At 43.0% G+C, this 17,616-nt stretch overlaps 1 protein-coding gene across 1 annotated transcript in view; it reads right to left on the reverse strand.

The window, feature by feature from the left end:
- The window catches only part of MFSD4A (major facilitator superfamily domain containing 4A), a 251,529-nt gene that overhangs the window by 68,773 nt on the left and 165,140 nt on the right, over positions 1 to 17,616 (reverse strand). Inside the window, exon 5 of the mRNA XM_082245559.1 lies at positions 2,916 to 3,022. Within this exon, the coding sequence (XP_082101685.1) occupies positions 2,916 to 3,022 (107 nt within the window). The remainder of the gene's footprint in view (positions 1 to 2,915; positions 3,023 to 17,616) is intronic.

The following is a 17,616-nucleotide window of genomic DNA, read 5'->3' on the forward strand; positions in this document are numbered from 1 at the left end:
GTTTGTGGATGACGCGGCTTGCCTCCGGCTCCCGGTGTTCAAGTTACAGTGGCGATGACCTGCTTTGACAACAGAACCTTTTGTTCATTGACTTTATTTTGTTATTGAAAAATGTAAGTTGGTTATTAAACATATTTTAGGCAAGAAGACCAAAGAATATCGGCACCAAAAACAACAATCTTCTTAAACACTTAAGCCCCGGAAGATTTTACCCCCTTCCTGACCAGGCCCTATTTTGCGATTCGGTACTGCGTGACTTTAACGGACAATTGCGCGGTTGTGCGATGCTGTACCTAAACGAATTTGACGTCCTTTTTTTCCCACAAGCAGAGCTTTCTTTTGGTGGTATTTGATCACCTGTGCGATTTTTTGATCATGCGGTATAAACAAAAGAGCGACAATTTTGCAAAAATAACAATATTTTTCACATTTTTTATATGAAATTCCCAAAAAAAAAATGTAAAAATCAAAATTTAACATTTTTGGCCAATTTGTTTTCTGCTACATATGTTTGGTAAAAAAAAAAAAAAAAAAAAAAATCGCAATAAGCGTATTTTGATTGGATTGGGCAAAAGTTATTGCATTTACTAACAAAGGGAAAGATTTTTGTCATTTTTGTTGTTTTTTTTTTTTGACGAGTAATGGCGGCGATCTGCGATTTTTTTTGTGGGACTGCGACATTGCGGCGGACAGATCGGACCCTTGACTGACATTTTTGACACTTTTGGGGGTACCAGTGACATTATTACAGTAGTCAGTGCTATACATATGCACTGTTACTGTAAAAATGACACTGGCAGAGAAGGGGTTAACTTTATTGTAGAAGGAGGGTTAAGTGTGTCCCTAGGAGCGTGCTTCTAACTGTGAAGGGATGTGGCTACTGGTGTAACTACAGAGATATATGATCCTGCATAGCAGGACCGTATGATCTCTGCACTTACACAGGGGAGAATGACAGGCGGCTTTGTTTACATTAGCCAGTGTACACTGTAAGAGAAACTAACGTGTGCAGCATTATCTCCACCACAGGCATTAGAATTGAGGACTCTCATTTGCTTCAGTTATTACCTAAGAACTAATTATGGCACATTTGTGGTCTTTGGTATTTGATGAACTTCTCTAGTTGGCACCTTTGATTCAGCACTTTATTTGTATATATATGAATTTTTATTGAATATCTTTACATCTGTGTAACTATTAAAATAGTGGGAGCACTGAATTTTTTGCAGCATACAAGTATATTAACAGAGCAACACAATTTTTGGGGTATAAGTATCTTAGTTTTTACGTTTCTTGAGAGCAGGGACTGATGCACATGTGAATGCGCATTATTTAACCACTTGCCGACTGCCTAACGCCGATCTACGTCGGCAGTCAGCCCCTCACAGGCAAAGTGACGTAGGGCTACGTCACTAGCTTGTGAGGGTCTAGGGAGCAAGCGCGCCCCCGGAGGCGCGCTCCCGCGTGGTCACGGACCCCCCCGCGCGTGTGACCGGCGGACCCGATGTCCGCCGGTCACTCGGCGATCGGCGGGGGAGAGGGAGAATGTCAGGCAGCTTGTGTAAACAAGCCACCTGTCATTCTCCTTGCTGTTAGGATACTGATCACTCGGATCTAGTATGTAGATCCGTTGATCAGTGTCCATACAGCTCAAGCCCCAGCCAATCACAGTAGAAAGCACGCCCCTAGGGATACACACAGCCCCTCCCTCCCAAATAAAGTTAACCCCTTCACTACCAGTGTATTTTTACAGTAACAGTGCATATATATAGCACTGATTACTGTAGAAATGTCACTGGTAACCCCAAAAGTGTCAAAAATGTCAGTCAAGGGTCCGATCTGTCCGCCCCAATGTCGCAGTACCGCAAAAAAAAAAATCGCAGATCGCCGCCATTACACGTTAAAAAAAAAAACAACAAAAATGACAGAAATCTTTCCCTTTGTTAGTAAACGCGATAACTTTTGCGCAAACCAATCAAAATACGCTTTTTGCGATTTTTTTTACCAAACATAGGTAGCATAAAACAAATTGGCCGAAAAAGTAAAAAAATTTTGATTTTTAAATTTTTTTTGGGGGAATTTCATATAAAAAAAATGTGAAAAATATTGCTATTTTTGCAAAATTGACGCTCTTTTTTTGTTTATAGCGCGTGATCAAAAAATCGCACAGGTGATCAAATACCACCAAAAGAAAGCTCTGTTTGTGGGAAAAAAAAGGACGCCAAATTCGTTTAGGTACAGCGTCGCACGACCGCGCAATTGTCCGTTAAAGTCACGCAGTGCCGAATCGCAAAATACCCCCTGGTCGGAATGGGGGTAAAATCTTCCGGGGCTTAAGTGGTTAAAGCACTGTGTAAATTATTGGCGCTATGCAATACCGGCAATAGTCTGTATACCTATATGAAAAACTACCACAATCATTTCTACTGACAGAAACCCTAAACTACTTGTAGGAGGTGGTTCACAAGTAGGGATGATGGGATACAATGGTTTAGCTTTCTGTCATTTTTTTAAATGCCTATTAAGTCACTACCTAATAGATCTGGTTTAAATTGTGCTTAGTTATTGTTATCATACTATACATTATGTTTATTTTTAAATTATAAATTTAGATTTGCACTTCTGACTACATTTTTACTTTGGTGCTTGTATGTGACTTTTTTGCTTCACTTACCACAGAAAAACTGACAAAACTTTAATCTTGACCGTACATAACACAAACTGATATCAATTACCAGTTGATCTAATCTAGCATCAGGGCAGTTTTGTAGCACATGATTATCTCTGCTGTTCTTCAGCTAGTCATATCTTCAATGTCAATCACACATCACACTGCATATGCAATGTTATTTTTGAATGACATGCCCAATAGCCAACTTTATTAAAGAAATAAGGTATTATGTTTTATGTCTTACCACTATCCCATCAGTCATGAACAGGATCACTGCTGAACATATATGAATTCCTAAAAACGTGTATGGAGCATCCCGAAAGGTCTTACCCTGACAACAATGAAAATGACCTGAACAAAACAATAAAAAAATATTTAGTTGAGGTAATTATACTGAAAAGTAAACACAGCAGGTTTATATAGTTTCATCACTTCATCAGTAGACAACAACGAGAGGAAGCTCGTGTCATTGAGCTTACAACACATTGGAGGGTTTTATGATTACAAATACTTCTGAAAATGATTAGCATTGATCACAGCTATATTTTATTTTGGTGACCCTGGGGTAGCAGGGTTAGAAGGGGGAAAACAAATAAAAACCTCAAAATTTAAAAACTGTTTCCTTGTTTCCCTCATCTGTCCTATATTTATGAAATCTAGGAGCAGAACTTAAGGGGTAAGGGAGTGCACAGAATGTTGTGAGGTTTTGAAAAGCCCTTAAGGTGACTGTAATTGATCACCTTTAAAAAAAAACTTTAAAATAGACATGAAAGGCAAAATATATATACATACAGTGCCTTGTGAAACTATTCAGCCCCCTTGAACTTTGTGACCTTTTGCCACATTTCAGGCTTCAAACATAAAGTTATTAAACTGTAATTTTTTTGAAGAATCAACAAGTGGGACACAATTATGAAGTGGACGAAATTTATTGGATATTTCAAACTTTGTTAATAAAAAACTGAAAAATTGGGCGTGCAAAATTATTCAGCCCCTTTACTTTCAGTGCAGCAAACTCTCTCCAGAAGTTCAGTGAGGATTTCTGAATCATCCAATGTTGACCTAAATGACTAATGATGATAAATAGAATCCACCTGTGTGTAATCAAGTCTCCGTATAAATGCACCTGCACTGTGATAGTCTCAGAGGTCCGTTTAAAGCGCAGAGAGCATCATGAAGAACAAGGAACACACCAGGCAGGTCCGAGATACTGTTGTGGAGAAGTTTAAAGCCAGATTTGGATACAAAAAGATTTCCCAAGCTTTAAACATCCCAAGGAGCACTGTGCAAGCAATAATATTGAAATGGAAGGAGTATCAGACCACTGCAAATCTACGAAGACCTGGCCATCCCTCTAAACTTTCAGCTCATACAAGGAGAAGACTGATCAGAGATGCAGCCAAGAGGCCCATGATCACGCTGGATGAACTGCAGAGATCTACAGCTGAGGTGGGAGACTCTGTCCATAGGACAACAATCAGTCGTATACTGCACAAATCTGGCCTTTATGGAAGAGTGGCAAGAAGAAAGCCATTTCTTAAAGATATCCATAAAAAGTGTTGTTTAAAGTTTGCCACAAGCCACCTGGGAGACACACCAAACATGTGGAAGTAGGTGTACAAAAACAAAAATTGTGGTAGTGGTCCAACATGAAGCACTCCCACGGAAAGCCAACTAAGGATACTCAAGCAAGGAAATTAGTGCAAAACGGTAAATTTTATTTAGGCACTAGTGCCAATAAAAAATGAGAAGAAAAAAAGACTAAATACAAGGCAATGGAGAGATACACTGCTTAGACACTATTTAAAAACATATAATAAAAGGTGGCATGAGACACATGTAACAATAGAGACTGGAGCCGGTCAATACCGGATGAGGATGATCTAGTAAAATATCTGGACTGGCTGATACACTCAAGGGTGAATAAAGACAAGAAAACCAGATACTAGTATATATAACTCATACGTGACCTCACATACCACCAGACATGTATCGAACAATGAGGTCGGTACGGTTGCCAGGTGGTATGTAATGACCTCTATGGATGCATCCAATAGCACAATGAAAAACGTACTTCTGTAAGAATTAATAAAAGTAAATGACCCACTGTTGCTGGGTGAAACTCACAGCATATCCATGTGGGTATATGCACAGGGCACGGAAGGTCGTGCAGTCCTCTCAAAACAGAGATGTGTGGGGGCTGTGAGCTCCAGCTGCAAAAGGAAAGGGGGTAAATGGTGGAAAGTTTGTGCTAATCGGTCGCTGGAGTCCAGTAACGCCCCCGGTTTTGGCTGTTGGATATGCCGGTGAAGTGGAGATGTCCTCATACAATAAAATGGGGTCCAGCCAGCAGGAGAATAGCTCCACAGGTATAAGTGTAAGTGCAAGTTTTACCTGCAGACGTAGTGAGGATATATGATCCAGCTGGGCTCCAAGTGGGATCCAAGGAGGTATAAAGCTCCGTCTCAGTCCCGCTGAACTGTGCGGTCCTGTCCGCTGTCTGCTTCAGAGCGGCGTTCAACCCGGTTGTCGGCTACCACGGCATGGAGGATTCAGTTACTTCCTGGTGTGAGTGAAGAACGTCACTTCCGGTAGGATCGATCCGCCGGGTGCCAGGTAAGGGGAACAGCCGCTGACAGTGACCAACGAGATGGCAAGCCGTGGGGGCTATGCTGCACAGGGGGACAACATGTGTGGAATGCCACAACGCCAACGCTGACGCGTTTCACCGACGGACTGTCGGTTTCTTCAGAGCTGGTGGTGTAATCCAGGGTGCCCGCCTTTATGATGGACCTAATTGGCCACAATAAATTAACCATATCACTACCATTACGGCATTTAACCCATTCATGGGAAATCAATAAAGATTATCTCTCCAATGGATAGAAGGCACCCGTATCTTAGAGTAAAGTGATTAAGTCAATCATGAAGGGTGGCACCACAGGAAATGTCGGCGTTCATTTTAATAAACGAACAAAGATAAATATGAAAATAAAATAAAAATACTGCATAATACAAACACATTGTGCAATGAATGTGACATCACGGGTAAAACTAATTAGTCTATGTAATTGCCACCACCGTGGGAACCTATAAGGAAAGAGGGGAAGATAACCAATACCCTATAAAAGGTGAATGGTACCTTAAATTGAACAGGCTGAGAAAAGGTCATGGAACTAGTGACCTATTACTGATAAAGACTGTATTTCACACTGTCCTGGGATACAGAAGATGTAGATTACATAGCAGATATAAATACTGAATAACTACATAAGAGAGGGAGGAGTTGTAGAGAGTTGGCAGAGTGGGAGCAGAACCGTGCCCCTCATATCCCGGGCATCTGGAGGGTGGTGGTCAGGGGGCTCTATTCATACATTAAGAAAAGGTTGGAGGTTGAATTCAACATTTAAACCATGGGGTACCCGAGACCCCATCATGTATATCCACATCTTTTCTTTTTGAAGGAGGACGTTGTCAAAGTCCCCCCTTCTAGCTGGCAATTTAAGTGCATAGATCCCCCTAACTTTCAAGCCCTCCGGGTCAGCCCCGTGATATTCCAAGAAATGGAGGGGCACGGTTCTGTTATCCACTTTTTTCCTGATGTCGGAGATGTGTTCCAGAATCCGCACTTTGAGCTGACGTTTTGTCTTGCCGATGTAAGATTTCTTACAGGGGCAGATAAGTTTGTAAATAACGCGCTCTGTTTGGCAATTGATAAAGCTGTTTATGGTAAACTCCCTCCGTCCATCACAACTTGAGAAGGTTTTACATTTCAAAACCGATTTGCAGATTGTGCATCTCCCGCATGGGAACATGCCTTTTAATCTAGGCAACGAGGTAAGCCAATTGTCTTCTCCTCGTGAGCGTGTGAACTCTGAATGACAGAGATTGTCCCTAAGGCTCGGTACCCGTTTGGCTGTAAGTAGGGGGCGTGATCCAACAATACGTTCTATTGAAGGGGAAATTGTGAGGACTGGCCAATGTTTATTCAACACTGACCTTCAGTCCCATATAGCACATCGTATTATCCCAAGGGGTCTGAGAGAAAGACTACTTCCTGCTCAGCACCTCCACACCCCCAGATTTTTGGAGGTGTGGAAAAAGGATTGTATAGAAAGAGGGCTACATGTGATGCACCTGATTGTGGAAGAGGAGAAAACACAGTTAGGTGAATTACAGGTAGAAATTGAAGCCACCACAGCGGCTCTTGAACCTTTTAATGAAAGGGAGGAGTTTCGGAGACTAAACGACAATTTGAAGAAAGAGGTTGAGAAAACCCAAAAAAACCTCAAGTTAACCAAACAGAATAAGTTTAGACAGAATTTGATAGATTGTGAAAGTGAAGATCTATTTAATCCCACAATCACTGGAAACCGCAGCAGATCCAGAAGTCGATACAATAAAAACAGGAAATCAAGTCGACATAGGGGACAATCATCTGGTAGCGAATCTGATAGTACAGAAAAGTCGGTGACTTTTTTAGTCCCGGGCTCAGACTTAACAGCAGGGGAAATACACACCCAACACACGGAACCACCGGGGGGGTCGCAGAGAGGCAGGGGACACCCCAAAAACAAGGACGGGGATACTCAAAACAACTTAGGTCCCCAAAGAGAAACCAGATCCAACACCCTGAGGAAACACCGCTAGAGACTATATCTGGTGACCTCAGAGTGGTGAATCTCTCCACATTCAATCTACAGGAGAGACATATTAAATTACTCAGCAAGGGACTCTCTTTTGCACCCACCTCCTCCATGACCGAGTTTGACGTCTATAAGGACATTTGCCTATTCTTGAGAAAGGTACTTTTCAAGATGTGGCATAACAGGGAAGATAGTTGCTCTACCCAAAGTGCCCCCCCTTCAGAGGAGGACGCTGAGTTATTTGAAATCTTGGCCTCCCTCCTCTTGGAAAGCAATGAAATGGAAGTTGATGACATATTAGAGGAGCCCATACGCAGGGATGCTAACCTTCGGATTAGGTCCAAAAAGATGCCCTCCCTTTCCAAGCATAAAAATATAAAGATATTTTTGGAATTGGTCCAACAGGACCTTACCAAAATAAAATGGACAAGGGAGGGACAAGATAACCTCTCCAAGGCCGAAAGGATAGCCCTTAAGGAATTGAAAGAAGCCACTGGTGTGGTTATCAAGGGCAGCGACAAGGGAGGCAATGTGGTCCTCATGAGTGAAGAAATGTACACTAGTGAGGTATTCAGACAACTTAGTGACACTAACACATATTTAAAGCTCCAGGGGAATCCCTTTCCCTCCCTTGTCGCTGCCCTCAATCAAAAAATCTCCTTAGCCAGAGAAGCAGAACTAATCTCTAAGAGAGAGGCGGACTATCTGACCATAAAAAGTTATAACATCCCAACTTTTTATATCATCCCTAAACTGCACAAATCCCTGAATAACCCCCCAGGAAGACCCATCGTCTCAGCGATAGGGGGACCACTTGAAAAGATGGGTCAATTCATTGATGTATTGATCAAGGAGATGGTGACTAGCCTGCCCTCCTACGTACAGGACACCAGGGATGTCCTCCAAAAACTATCGCAAACTCCCACCATGCATGACATCATTTTGGTTGGGATCGATGTAGAGAGTCTATATACTTCCATCCCACATCAGTGGGGTTTACAGGCAGTCACTCATTTCCTTGACCAACATCACCCACACCTGGGGGCGCACAATGAATTTGTCGTTGAGCTCCTTGAATTCTTACTCCAACATAACTATTTTCAATTTTTACAAAATTACTATCAACAAATTAGAGGTACATCCATGGGGGCACCGTGGGCTCCGGCCTACGCGTGTCTCCATCTGGGTCTCTGGGAGGAGCAGGTGGTCTATCCATCCCCGACGTACCTCAGCCACTCACGTATGTGGCTGAGGTACATCGACGATGTCCTGCTCCTCTGGGGAGGTACCCAATGCGAATTGGAGGAATTCATGTATGAGCTCAACGACAACAACCGCAATATTAAACTTACATTCAATGCCTCTCCCAGTCATCTCCCCTTTTTAGACTTGCTCATATCCAATGAGAGTGGTAGGCTTAAAACAACTACATACCGTAAGGAGACTGCAGCTAACACACTCCTGGCGGCTAGTAGCCACCACCCGAGATCCCTAGTTCAGAGCATCCCAGTGGGTCAATTTCTCCGTCATAAAAGGAATTGCTCCGAACCAGAGGATTACCAGGTGGAAGCCAGACAGCTCCATAAGAGATTTCATGAAAGGGGCTACACACACCAGACCATCAAACGTGCCCGCAAAAAAGTGGCCTTGAGACCCAGGACAACTCTCCTGGGCAATGGTGATAATTTAACCCCTAAAAAAACTTTGAAAGAGACAACTTATCCCCGTATTATTACACCTTTCGGTACACAATGGGAACAGGTCAGGTCAGTGTTGAATAAACATTGGCCAGTCCTCACAATTTCCCCTTCAATAGAACGTATTGTTGGATCACGCCCCCTACTTACAGCCAAACGGGCACCGAGCCTTAGGGACAATCTCTGTCATTCAGAGTTCACACGCTCACGAGGAGAAGACAATTGGCTTACCTCGTTGCCTAGATTAAAAGGCATGTTCCCATGCGGGAGATGCACAATCTGCAAATCGGTTTTGAAATGTAAAACCTTCTCAAGTTGTGATGGACGGAGGGAGTTTACCATAAACAGCTTTATCAATTGCCAAACAGAGCGCGTTATTTACGAACTTATCTGCCCCTGTAAGAAATCTTACATCGGCAAGACAAAACGTCAGCTCAAAGTGCGGATTCTGAAACACATCTCCGACATCAGGAAAAAAGTGGATAACAGAACCGTGCCCCTCCATTTCTTGGAATATCACGGGGCTGACCCGGAGGGCTTGAAAGTTAGGGGGATCTATGCACTTAAATTGCCAGCTAGAAGGGGGGACTTTGACAACGTCCTCCTTCAAAAAGAAAAGATGTGGATATACATGATGGGGTCTCGGGTACCCCATGGTTTAAATGTTGAATTCAACCTCCAACCTTTTCTTAATGTATGAATAGAGCCCCCTGACCACCACCCTCCAGATGCCCGGGATATGAGGGGCACGGTTCTGCTCCCACTCTGCCAACTCTCTACAACTCCTCCCTCTCTTATGTAGTTATTCAGTATTTATATCTGCTATGTAATCTACATCTTCTGTATCCCAGGACAGTGTGAAATACAGTCTTTATCAGTAATAGGTCACTAGTTCCATGACCTTTTCTCAGCCTGTTCAATTTAAGGTACCATTCACCTTTTATAGGGTATTGGTTATCTTCCCCTCTTTCCTTATAGGTTCCCACGGTGGTGGCAATTACATAGACTAATTAGTTTTACCCGTGATGTCACATTCATTGCACAATGTGTTTGTATTATGCAGTATTTTTATTTTATTTTCATATTTATCTTTGTTCGTTTATTAAAATGAACGCCGACATTTCCTGTGGTGCCACCCTTCATGATTGACTTAATCACTTTACTCTAAGATACGGGTGCCTTCTATCCATTGGAGAGATAATCTTTATTGATTTCCCATGAATGGGTTAAATGCCGTAATGGTAGTGATATGGTTAATTTATTGTGGCCAATTAGGTCCATCATAAAGGCGGGCACCCTGGATTACACCACCAGCTCTGAAGAAACCGACAGTCCGTCGGTGAAACGCGTCGGCGTTGTGGCATTCCACACATGTTGTCCCCCTGTGCAGCATAGCCCCCACGGCTTGCCATCTCGTTGGTCACTGTCTGCGGCTGTTCCCCTTACCTGGCACCCGGCGGATCGATCCTACCGGAAGTGACGTTCTTCACTCACACCAGGAAGTAACTGAATCCTTCATGCCGTGGTAGCCGACAACCGGGTTGAACGCCGCTCTGAAGCAGACAGCGGACAGGACCGCACAGTTCAGCGGGACTGAGACGGAGCTTTATACCTCCTTGGATCCCACTTGGAGCCCAGCTGGATCATATATCCTCACTACGTCTGCAGGTAAAACTTGCACTTACACTTATACCTGTGGAGCTATTCCCCTGCTGGCTGGACCCCATTTTATTGTATGAGGACATCTCCACTTCACCGGCATATCCAACAGCCAAAACCTGGGGCGTTACTGGACTCCAGCGACCGATTAGCACAAACTTTCCACCATTTACCCCCTTTCCTTTTGCAGCTGGAGCTCACAGCCCCCACACATCTCTGTTTTGAGAGGACTGCACGACCTTCCGTGCCCTGTGCATATACCCACATGGATATGCTGTGAGTTTCACCCAGCAACAGTGGGTCATTTACTTTCATTAATTCTTACAGAAGTACGTTTTTCATTGTGCTATTGGATGCATCCATAGAGGTCATTACATACCACCTGGCAACCGTACCGACCTCATTGTTCGATACATGTCTGGTGGTATGTGAGGTCACGTATGAGTTATATATACTAGTATCTGGTTTTCTTGTCTTTATTCACCCTTGAGTGTATCAGCCAGTCCAGATATTTTACTAGATCATCCTCATCCGGTATTGACCGGCTCCAGTCTCTATTGTTACATGTGTCTCATGCCACCTTTTATTATATGTTTTTAAATAGTGTCTAAGCAGTGTATCTCTCCATTGCCTTGTATTTAGTCTTTTTTTCTTCTCATTTTTTATTGGCACAAGTGCCTAAATAAAATTTACCGTTTTGCACTAATTTCCTTGCTTGAGTATCCTTAGTTGGCTTTCCGTGGGAGTGCTTCATGTTGGACCACTACCACAATTTTTGTTTTTGTATATTTGTATATTAACCAACGGTTACTCTATGCTTTTTCTCTAGTCCTAACTGTGTTATCATACACAATTGGGTGACTAGGCATATTATCTGCTCCAGTACCTTTGAGGCCCACTACGGATTACCATATACCCTGTTCATGTTTATGTGGAAGTAGGTGCTCTGGTCAGTTGAAACCAAAATCAAACTTTTTGGCAACAATGCAAAACGTTATGTTTGGCGTAAAAGCAACACAGCTCATCATCCTGAACACACCATCCCCACTGTCAAACATGGTGGTGGCAGCATCATGGTTTGGGCCTGCTTTTCTTCAGCGGGGACAGGGAAGATGGTTAAAATTGATGGGAAGATGGATGGAGCCAAATACAGGACCATTCTGGAAGAAAACCTGATGGAGTCTGCAAAAGACCTGAGACTGGGACGGAGATTTGTCTTCCAACAAGACAATGATCCAAAACATAAAGCAAAATCTACAATGGAATGGTTCACAAATAAACATATCCAGGTGTTAGAATGGCCAAGTCAAAGTCCAGACCTGAATCCAATCGAGAAGCTGTGGAAAGAACTGAAAACTGCTGTTCACAAACGCTTTCCCAACCAACCTCACTGAGCTCGAGCTGTTTTGCAAGGAGAAATGGGCAAAAATTTCAGTCTCTCGATGTGCAAAACTGATAGAGACATACCCCAAGCGACTTACAGCTGTAATCGCAGCAAACGGTGGCGCTACAAAGTATTAACTTAAGGGGCTGAAAAATTTTGCATGCCCAATTTTTCAGTTTTTTATTTGTTAAAAAAGTTTGAAATATCCAATAAATTTCGTTCCACTTCATGATTGTGTCCCACTTTTTGTTGTTTCTTCACAAAAAAATTACAGTTTTATATCTTTATGTTTGAAGCCTGAAATGTGGCAAAATGTTGAAAAGTTCAAGGGGGCCGAATACTTTCGCAAGACACTGTATATTATATATATATATATATATATATATATATATATATATATATATATATATATATATATATAGTATCTCACAAAAGTGAGTACACCCCTCACATTTTTGTAAATATTTTATTCTATCTTTTCATGTGACAACACTGAAGAAATTACACTTTGCTACAATGTAAAGTAGTGAGTGTACAGCTTGTATAACAGTGTAAATTTGCTGTCCCCTCAAAATAACTCAAAACACAGCCATTAATGTCTAAACCACTGGCAACAAAAGGGAGTACGCCCCTAAGTGAAAATGTCCAAATTGGGCCCAATTAGCCATTTTCCCTCCCCGGTGTCATGACTCGTTAGTGTTACAAGGTCTCAGGTGTGTATGGGGAGCAGGTGTGTTAAATTTGGTGTTATCGCTCTCATTCTCTCATACTGGTCACTGGAAGTTCAACATGGCACCTTATGGCAAAGAACTCTCTGAGGATCTGAAAAAAAGAATTGTTGCTCTACATAAAGATGGCCTAGGCTATATGAAGATTGCCAAGACCCTGAAACTGAGCTGCAGCATGGTGGCCAAGACCATATAGCGGTTTAACAGGATAAGTTCGACTCAGAACAGGCCTCGCCATGGTCGACCAAAGAAGTTGAGTGCATGTGCTCAGCAGGGCCGCTGTTAGAAATCACGGGGCCCCGTACAGCCTACCTAAGCGGGCCCCCCGACCCGCCCACCTCAGCGGGCCCCACCCCGACCCCGCCCACCTCAGCGGGCCCCACCCTGACCCCACCCACCTCAACAAAATGCAGCCTTGGTCCTCAAGTGATATTTATTTTTCTCCTGCCTGTTATAAATTTGATTAGACTAGTGTTCAAAGACACCTGAGATCATCCCTTTTTAATGAGAATGCTGCCGATGACTTTAAGGCATACTGTAGATTTTCTTTAAAGCATAGGTTGACCCTAACCACCCGATTTTGTGTGGAACATGTAACATGTTCCAAATCCTGCAGCCGCCTCTCCCCCCGCCATTGTAGTTCTCAAAGAACTACAATGGTGCTGTGGAGCACCGTGGTATTTCTTTGATTTTTTCCTGTCAGTGTATCTGCAAGCCCATACGGGATGTACAGGCACACAGATATACTGACGATCTGAAGAAGACCTACATGGCACCAGTGATCTGCTGATTGCTGGTACAATGCTTTACAGGCTCCAAAAGAAAAAAAAATAAATGCACATTTTTTTAACTGCAAAAAAATGTGCATTTATTATTTTTTTTAAAAGGTGAACTTATCCTTGAAGCCTTAAAGTACATCTATGATGCCTTTAAATCAGCTGAAGCATGCAATTATAATTATTTAAAATCTTTATGAGCTATTTCACACTAGCATTGCTCTTTGAAGAGTGATCTGCATTCAGATCTCTCTTCAGAGAGCATTTGGCTGGTGGGAGGAGGCATTGTATCACCTCTTCAGCACCTGTTAACCACTTCAAAATCCTGATAACAGTTGAATAGGATCGTGGCCAGTAGGCAACATGGTGGGTGGTCCAATGGGGACAATTTTTGCTGTGCAAAAAGCTTTGCAGTTGTGACATATGTACTTTCCATCCCGCTACCTTTCCAGCATAAAGGCTCTTTGAAACATCTGCTTAGCAAGGGATCCATGAGTGGATTCCCTGCTGAACTGGAGCTTCTCGGCATAGATGGCAGTGTTAAAACCTCTGTGCTAGTTCAGTCTATGCCCGCGTATACCACACAGTGGATAGGGGTGGACTGGTGATGGCTCTATGGATGGACAGATGTAAATGGAAATGTGTCCATTTACATCAGGCTATGTTTAATCTGTCATGTTTAGGTCTGGAAAAATAGACAAGGGTGAAGTCCTTTTCCATTTTTTTTTTTTGGAAACTGGACATATCCAGAGGTAGGTGGATGTAAACAGACAGCAGTCCTTATCTATTTTTCCAAACCTAAACATGACAGATTAAACATAGCCTGATGTAAATGGACACATTTCCATTTATATCTGTCCATTCATAGAGCCATCACCAGTCCACCCCTATCCACTGTGTGGTGTATGTGGATTTCTGTAGACCTACATAGAGGTCTGCACAAAAAAATTGACTGGTGGATCTAAGTGGAAAGCTTGGGCAAATAATTCTTATGGGGAGTTGTTGGAGGTCTTAAAAACACAGCTCAGCCATTTACTGCCCTCCAAACAGAAATGTAAGCAAGCATCTCATACTTATGATTACCATCATTATAATGATCAGAGCACAGCAGCTGCTCTGTTCCTCTGTCACAGTGTCACTGTTGGTTGCTGATTCTGTTATGGCTGTACTGTCTTACAATCTGCAACACAGTACAGCCATAAAGTTAACAAAATCAGCACCCAACAGCAATGTGACACTGTGACAGAGCAGCTGCTGTGATCTGATCGTCATAATGATGGTAAGCACACAGTGGAGAGTCGGGGAGTGTACCTTCCTTCCTTGGTAGTCAGTGTCAGTGTGTGAGGCTGTGCACCTCCCCCAGCCATCGGATTAAGCCTGCAGTGCCCTCTCAGCCTCCAGCCCACCTCACATCAGTCTCTTCCTCTGTCCGTGGAACTTACTGAGGGAGCAGTGTAGAAAAATATCACTCCGCCAGTGAAAACCTAGGCAGTGGATGGCCGTGACCGGAACTATATGGCAGCACATAAGCTTGTCTGCCTGCGCCCCGAAAAAGGAAAAGAAGTCCCTCCTCTTCTCAGTGCTGACATCTCCTGGGCCCCTAATGTTAACCCTAGGGGCCCAGGAAATTACCCTCAACAAAAAAACAAACAAATTGAAGAAGGTATGGTTTATAAAAAAACTTTTTATTTATTTAGGAGAAACAACTGTAAAGCTGCCCGGGCCCCCCTGCTGGACTGATAGAGCCCGGGCCCGGTACAACAGGGCTGGTTGTACTGCCCTATCAGCGGCCCTGGTGCTCAGTGTCACATCCAGAGGTTGTCTTTGGGTAAAAGACATATGAGTGCTGCCAGCATTGCTGCAGAGGTTGAAGGGGTGGGGGATCAGCCTGTTAGTGCTCAGACCAGACGCCGCACACTGCATCAGATTGGTCTGCATGGCTGTCGTCCCAGAAGGAAGCTTCTTCTAAAGATGATGCACAAGAAAGCCCACAAACAGTTTGCTGAAGACAAGCAGACTAAGGACATGGTTTACTAGAACCATCTCTTGTGGTCTGATGAGACCAAGATAAACCTATTTGGTTAGGATGTTGTCGTGTGTGGCGGCAACCAGGTGAGAAGTATAAAGACAAGTGTGTCTTGTCTAAGTCAAGCATGGTGGTGGGAGTGTCATGGTGTAGGGCTGCATGAGTGCTGCCAACACTGGGGAGCTGCAGTTCATTGAGGGAACTATAAATGCCAACATGTACTGTGACATACTCTGAAGCAGAGCATGATCCCCCCCCTTTCGGAGAAGAGGCCGCAGGGTAGTATTCCAACATGATAACGACCCCAAAACACACCTCCAAGACGACCACTGCCTTGCTAAGCAAGCTGAGGGTAAAGGTGATGGACTGGCCAAGCATGTTTCCAGACCTAAACCCTATTGGGCATCGGTGGGGCATCCTCAAAACAGAAGGTGGAGGAGCACAAGGTCTCTTAACACCCACCTAACAGCTCCGTTATGTCATCATGAAGGAGTGGAAGAGGACTCTAGTGGCAACCTGTGAAGCTCTGGGGAACTCCATGCCCAAGAGGGTTTAGGCAGTGCTGGAAAATAATGGAGGACACAAAAAATATTGACACTTTGGGCCAAATTTGGACATTTCACTTAAGGGTGTACTCACTTTTACTGCCAGTGATTTAGACATTAATGGCTGCGTGTGGAGTTATTTTGAGGGGACATTAAATTTGCACTGTTATACAAGCTGTACACTAACTACTTTACATTGTAGCAAAGTGTCATTTCTTCAGTGTTGTCACATGAAAAGATATAATAAAATATGTACAAAAATGTAAGGGGTGTACTCACTTTTGTGAGATACTGTGTATGTATGTATATATATATATATATATATATATATATATATATATATATATATATATATATATATATATATATATATATATATATATAGTTATGCATTATAAATACCATTTTCCTTTTTTTTTTTAATAAGTGATCACAATCCCTCTGTTCCCAGCTGCATAAGAGCTGGGGGGAGAAGAAGCAGCAGTACACTGAGCTTCCCAGTGACAGGCTGTGCAAGGGAGGGGGGGGGGTGTCAGGACATGTCTGATCATTAGAGGAGAGCAGGAGAGCATGCTGAGTTCCAGCACAGCCAGAGAAGTGATCATGGTGTGTTCTCCTGCTTAGTGTGGTCAATAATAGGAAAGCAGAGGTACTGGCAGGAACACCAGGGATTTCACACAAAGGAAGCAATACAAAGAGAACATGATACTTTCTCAAACAAGTAAATGGTACAGCAGGCTTCTATCAGGAATATTAAATGTTGGAGTAACAAACGCTTTAAGGCCCAATTCCTACTATGATGCACAACGTCAAGCTTCATTCATATGTGCTTTTTAGTGTTGTCATGCTACGCACATTGAAACAAGTGGGCTGCCCTGTGCTGAGTGTCCTGTAAAAATGTGACAAGTACATAGCTCATGCATCTTTTTGAGATTCAGATTTTAAACACGCATTTTTCCTTATTTGTTGCAGTTTTTACATGCACAAAGCGTAGTCATTCTTGCATTGCCATTCACTGTAATGGCAAAAGTGCGGTTTGCCACACAAAGTTTATCACAAGAAATGCACGGCAATCCAGGCAACTAAAAAAAAAAAAAATATTAAGCTCAAATCTCAAAAAGGTGCATGAGTAAAGCCCCGCACACACGAGTAGAAATTTGGCCGGGAAATTTTGTCCGACGACCGATCTGCCGATTTTCGGCTTGTTAGTATGGTGTTTCTGACAACCGACTCCGACTTTTTGGCCGAAAAAATCCTGGTGTGCAGGCTATATCAAAACAACGTCCGATTTTCGTCTAATTAGTACAGATTTCGATGGGGAAAAATCTTATGAGCAAGACTAGGCATGCTCAGAGATGAAAGAACACATACAAAGCAATCCAACACATGAAATCACTTCTGAAGTAGAATTCTGTCGTGCGGGAAAATTCGTGTGCAGTCTAGAGTGCATTCCAACCAACAGACACGCACTCTGGACAAAAGAC

Source organism: Pelophylax lessonae (genome assembly GCF_965119305.1).
Source record: "Pelophylax lessonae genome assembly, chromosome: 2".
NCBI lineage: Eukaryota > Metazoa > Chordata > Amphibia > Anura > Ranidae > Pelophylax > Pelophylax lessonae.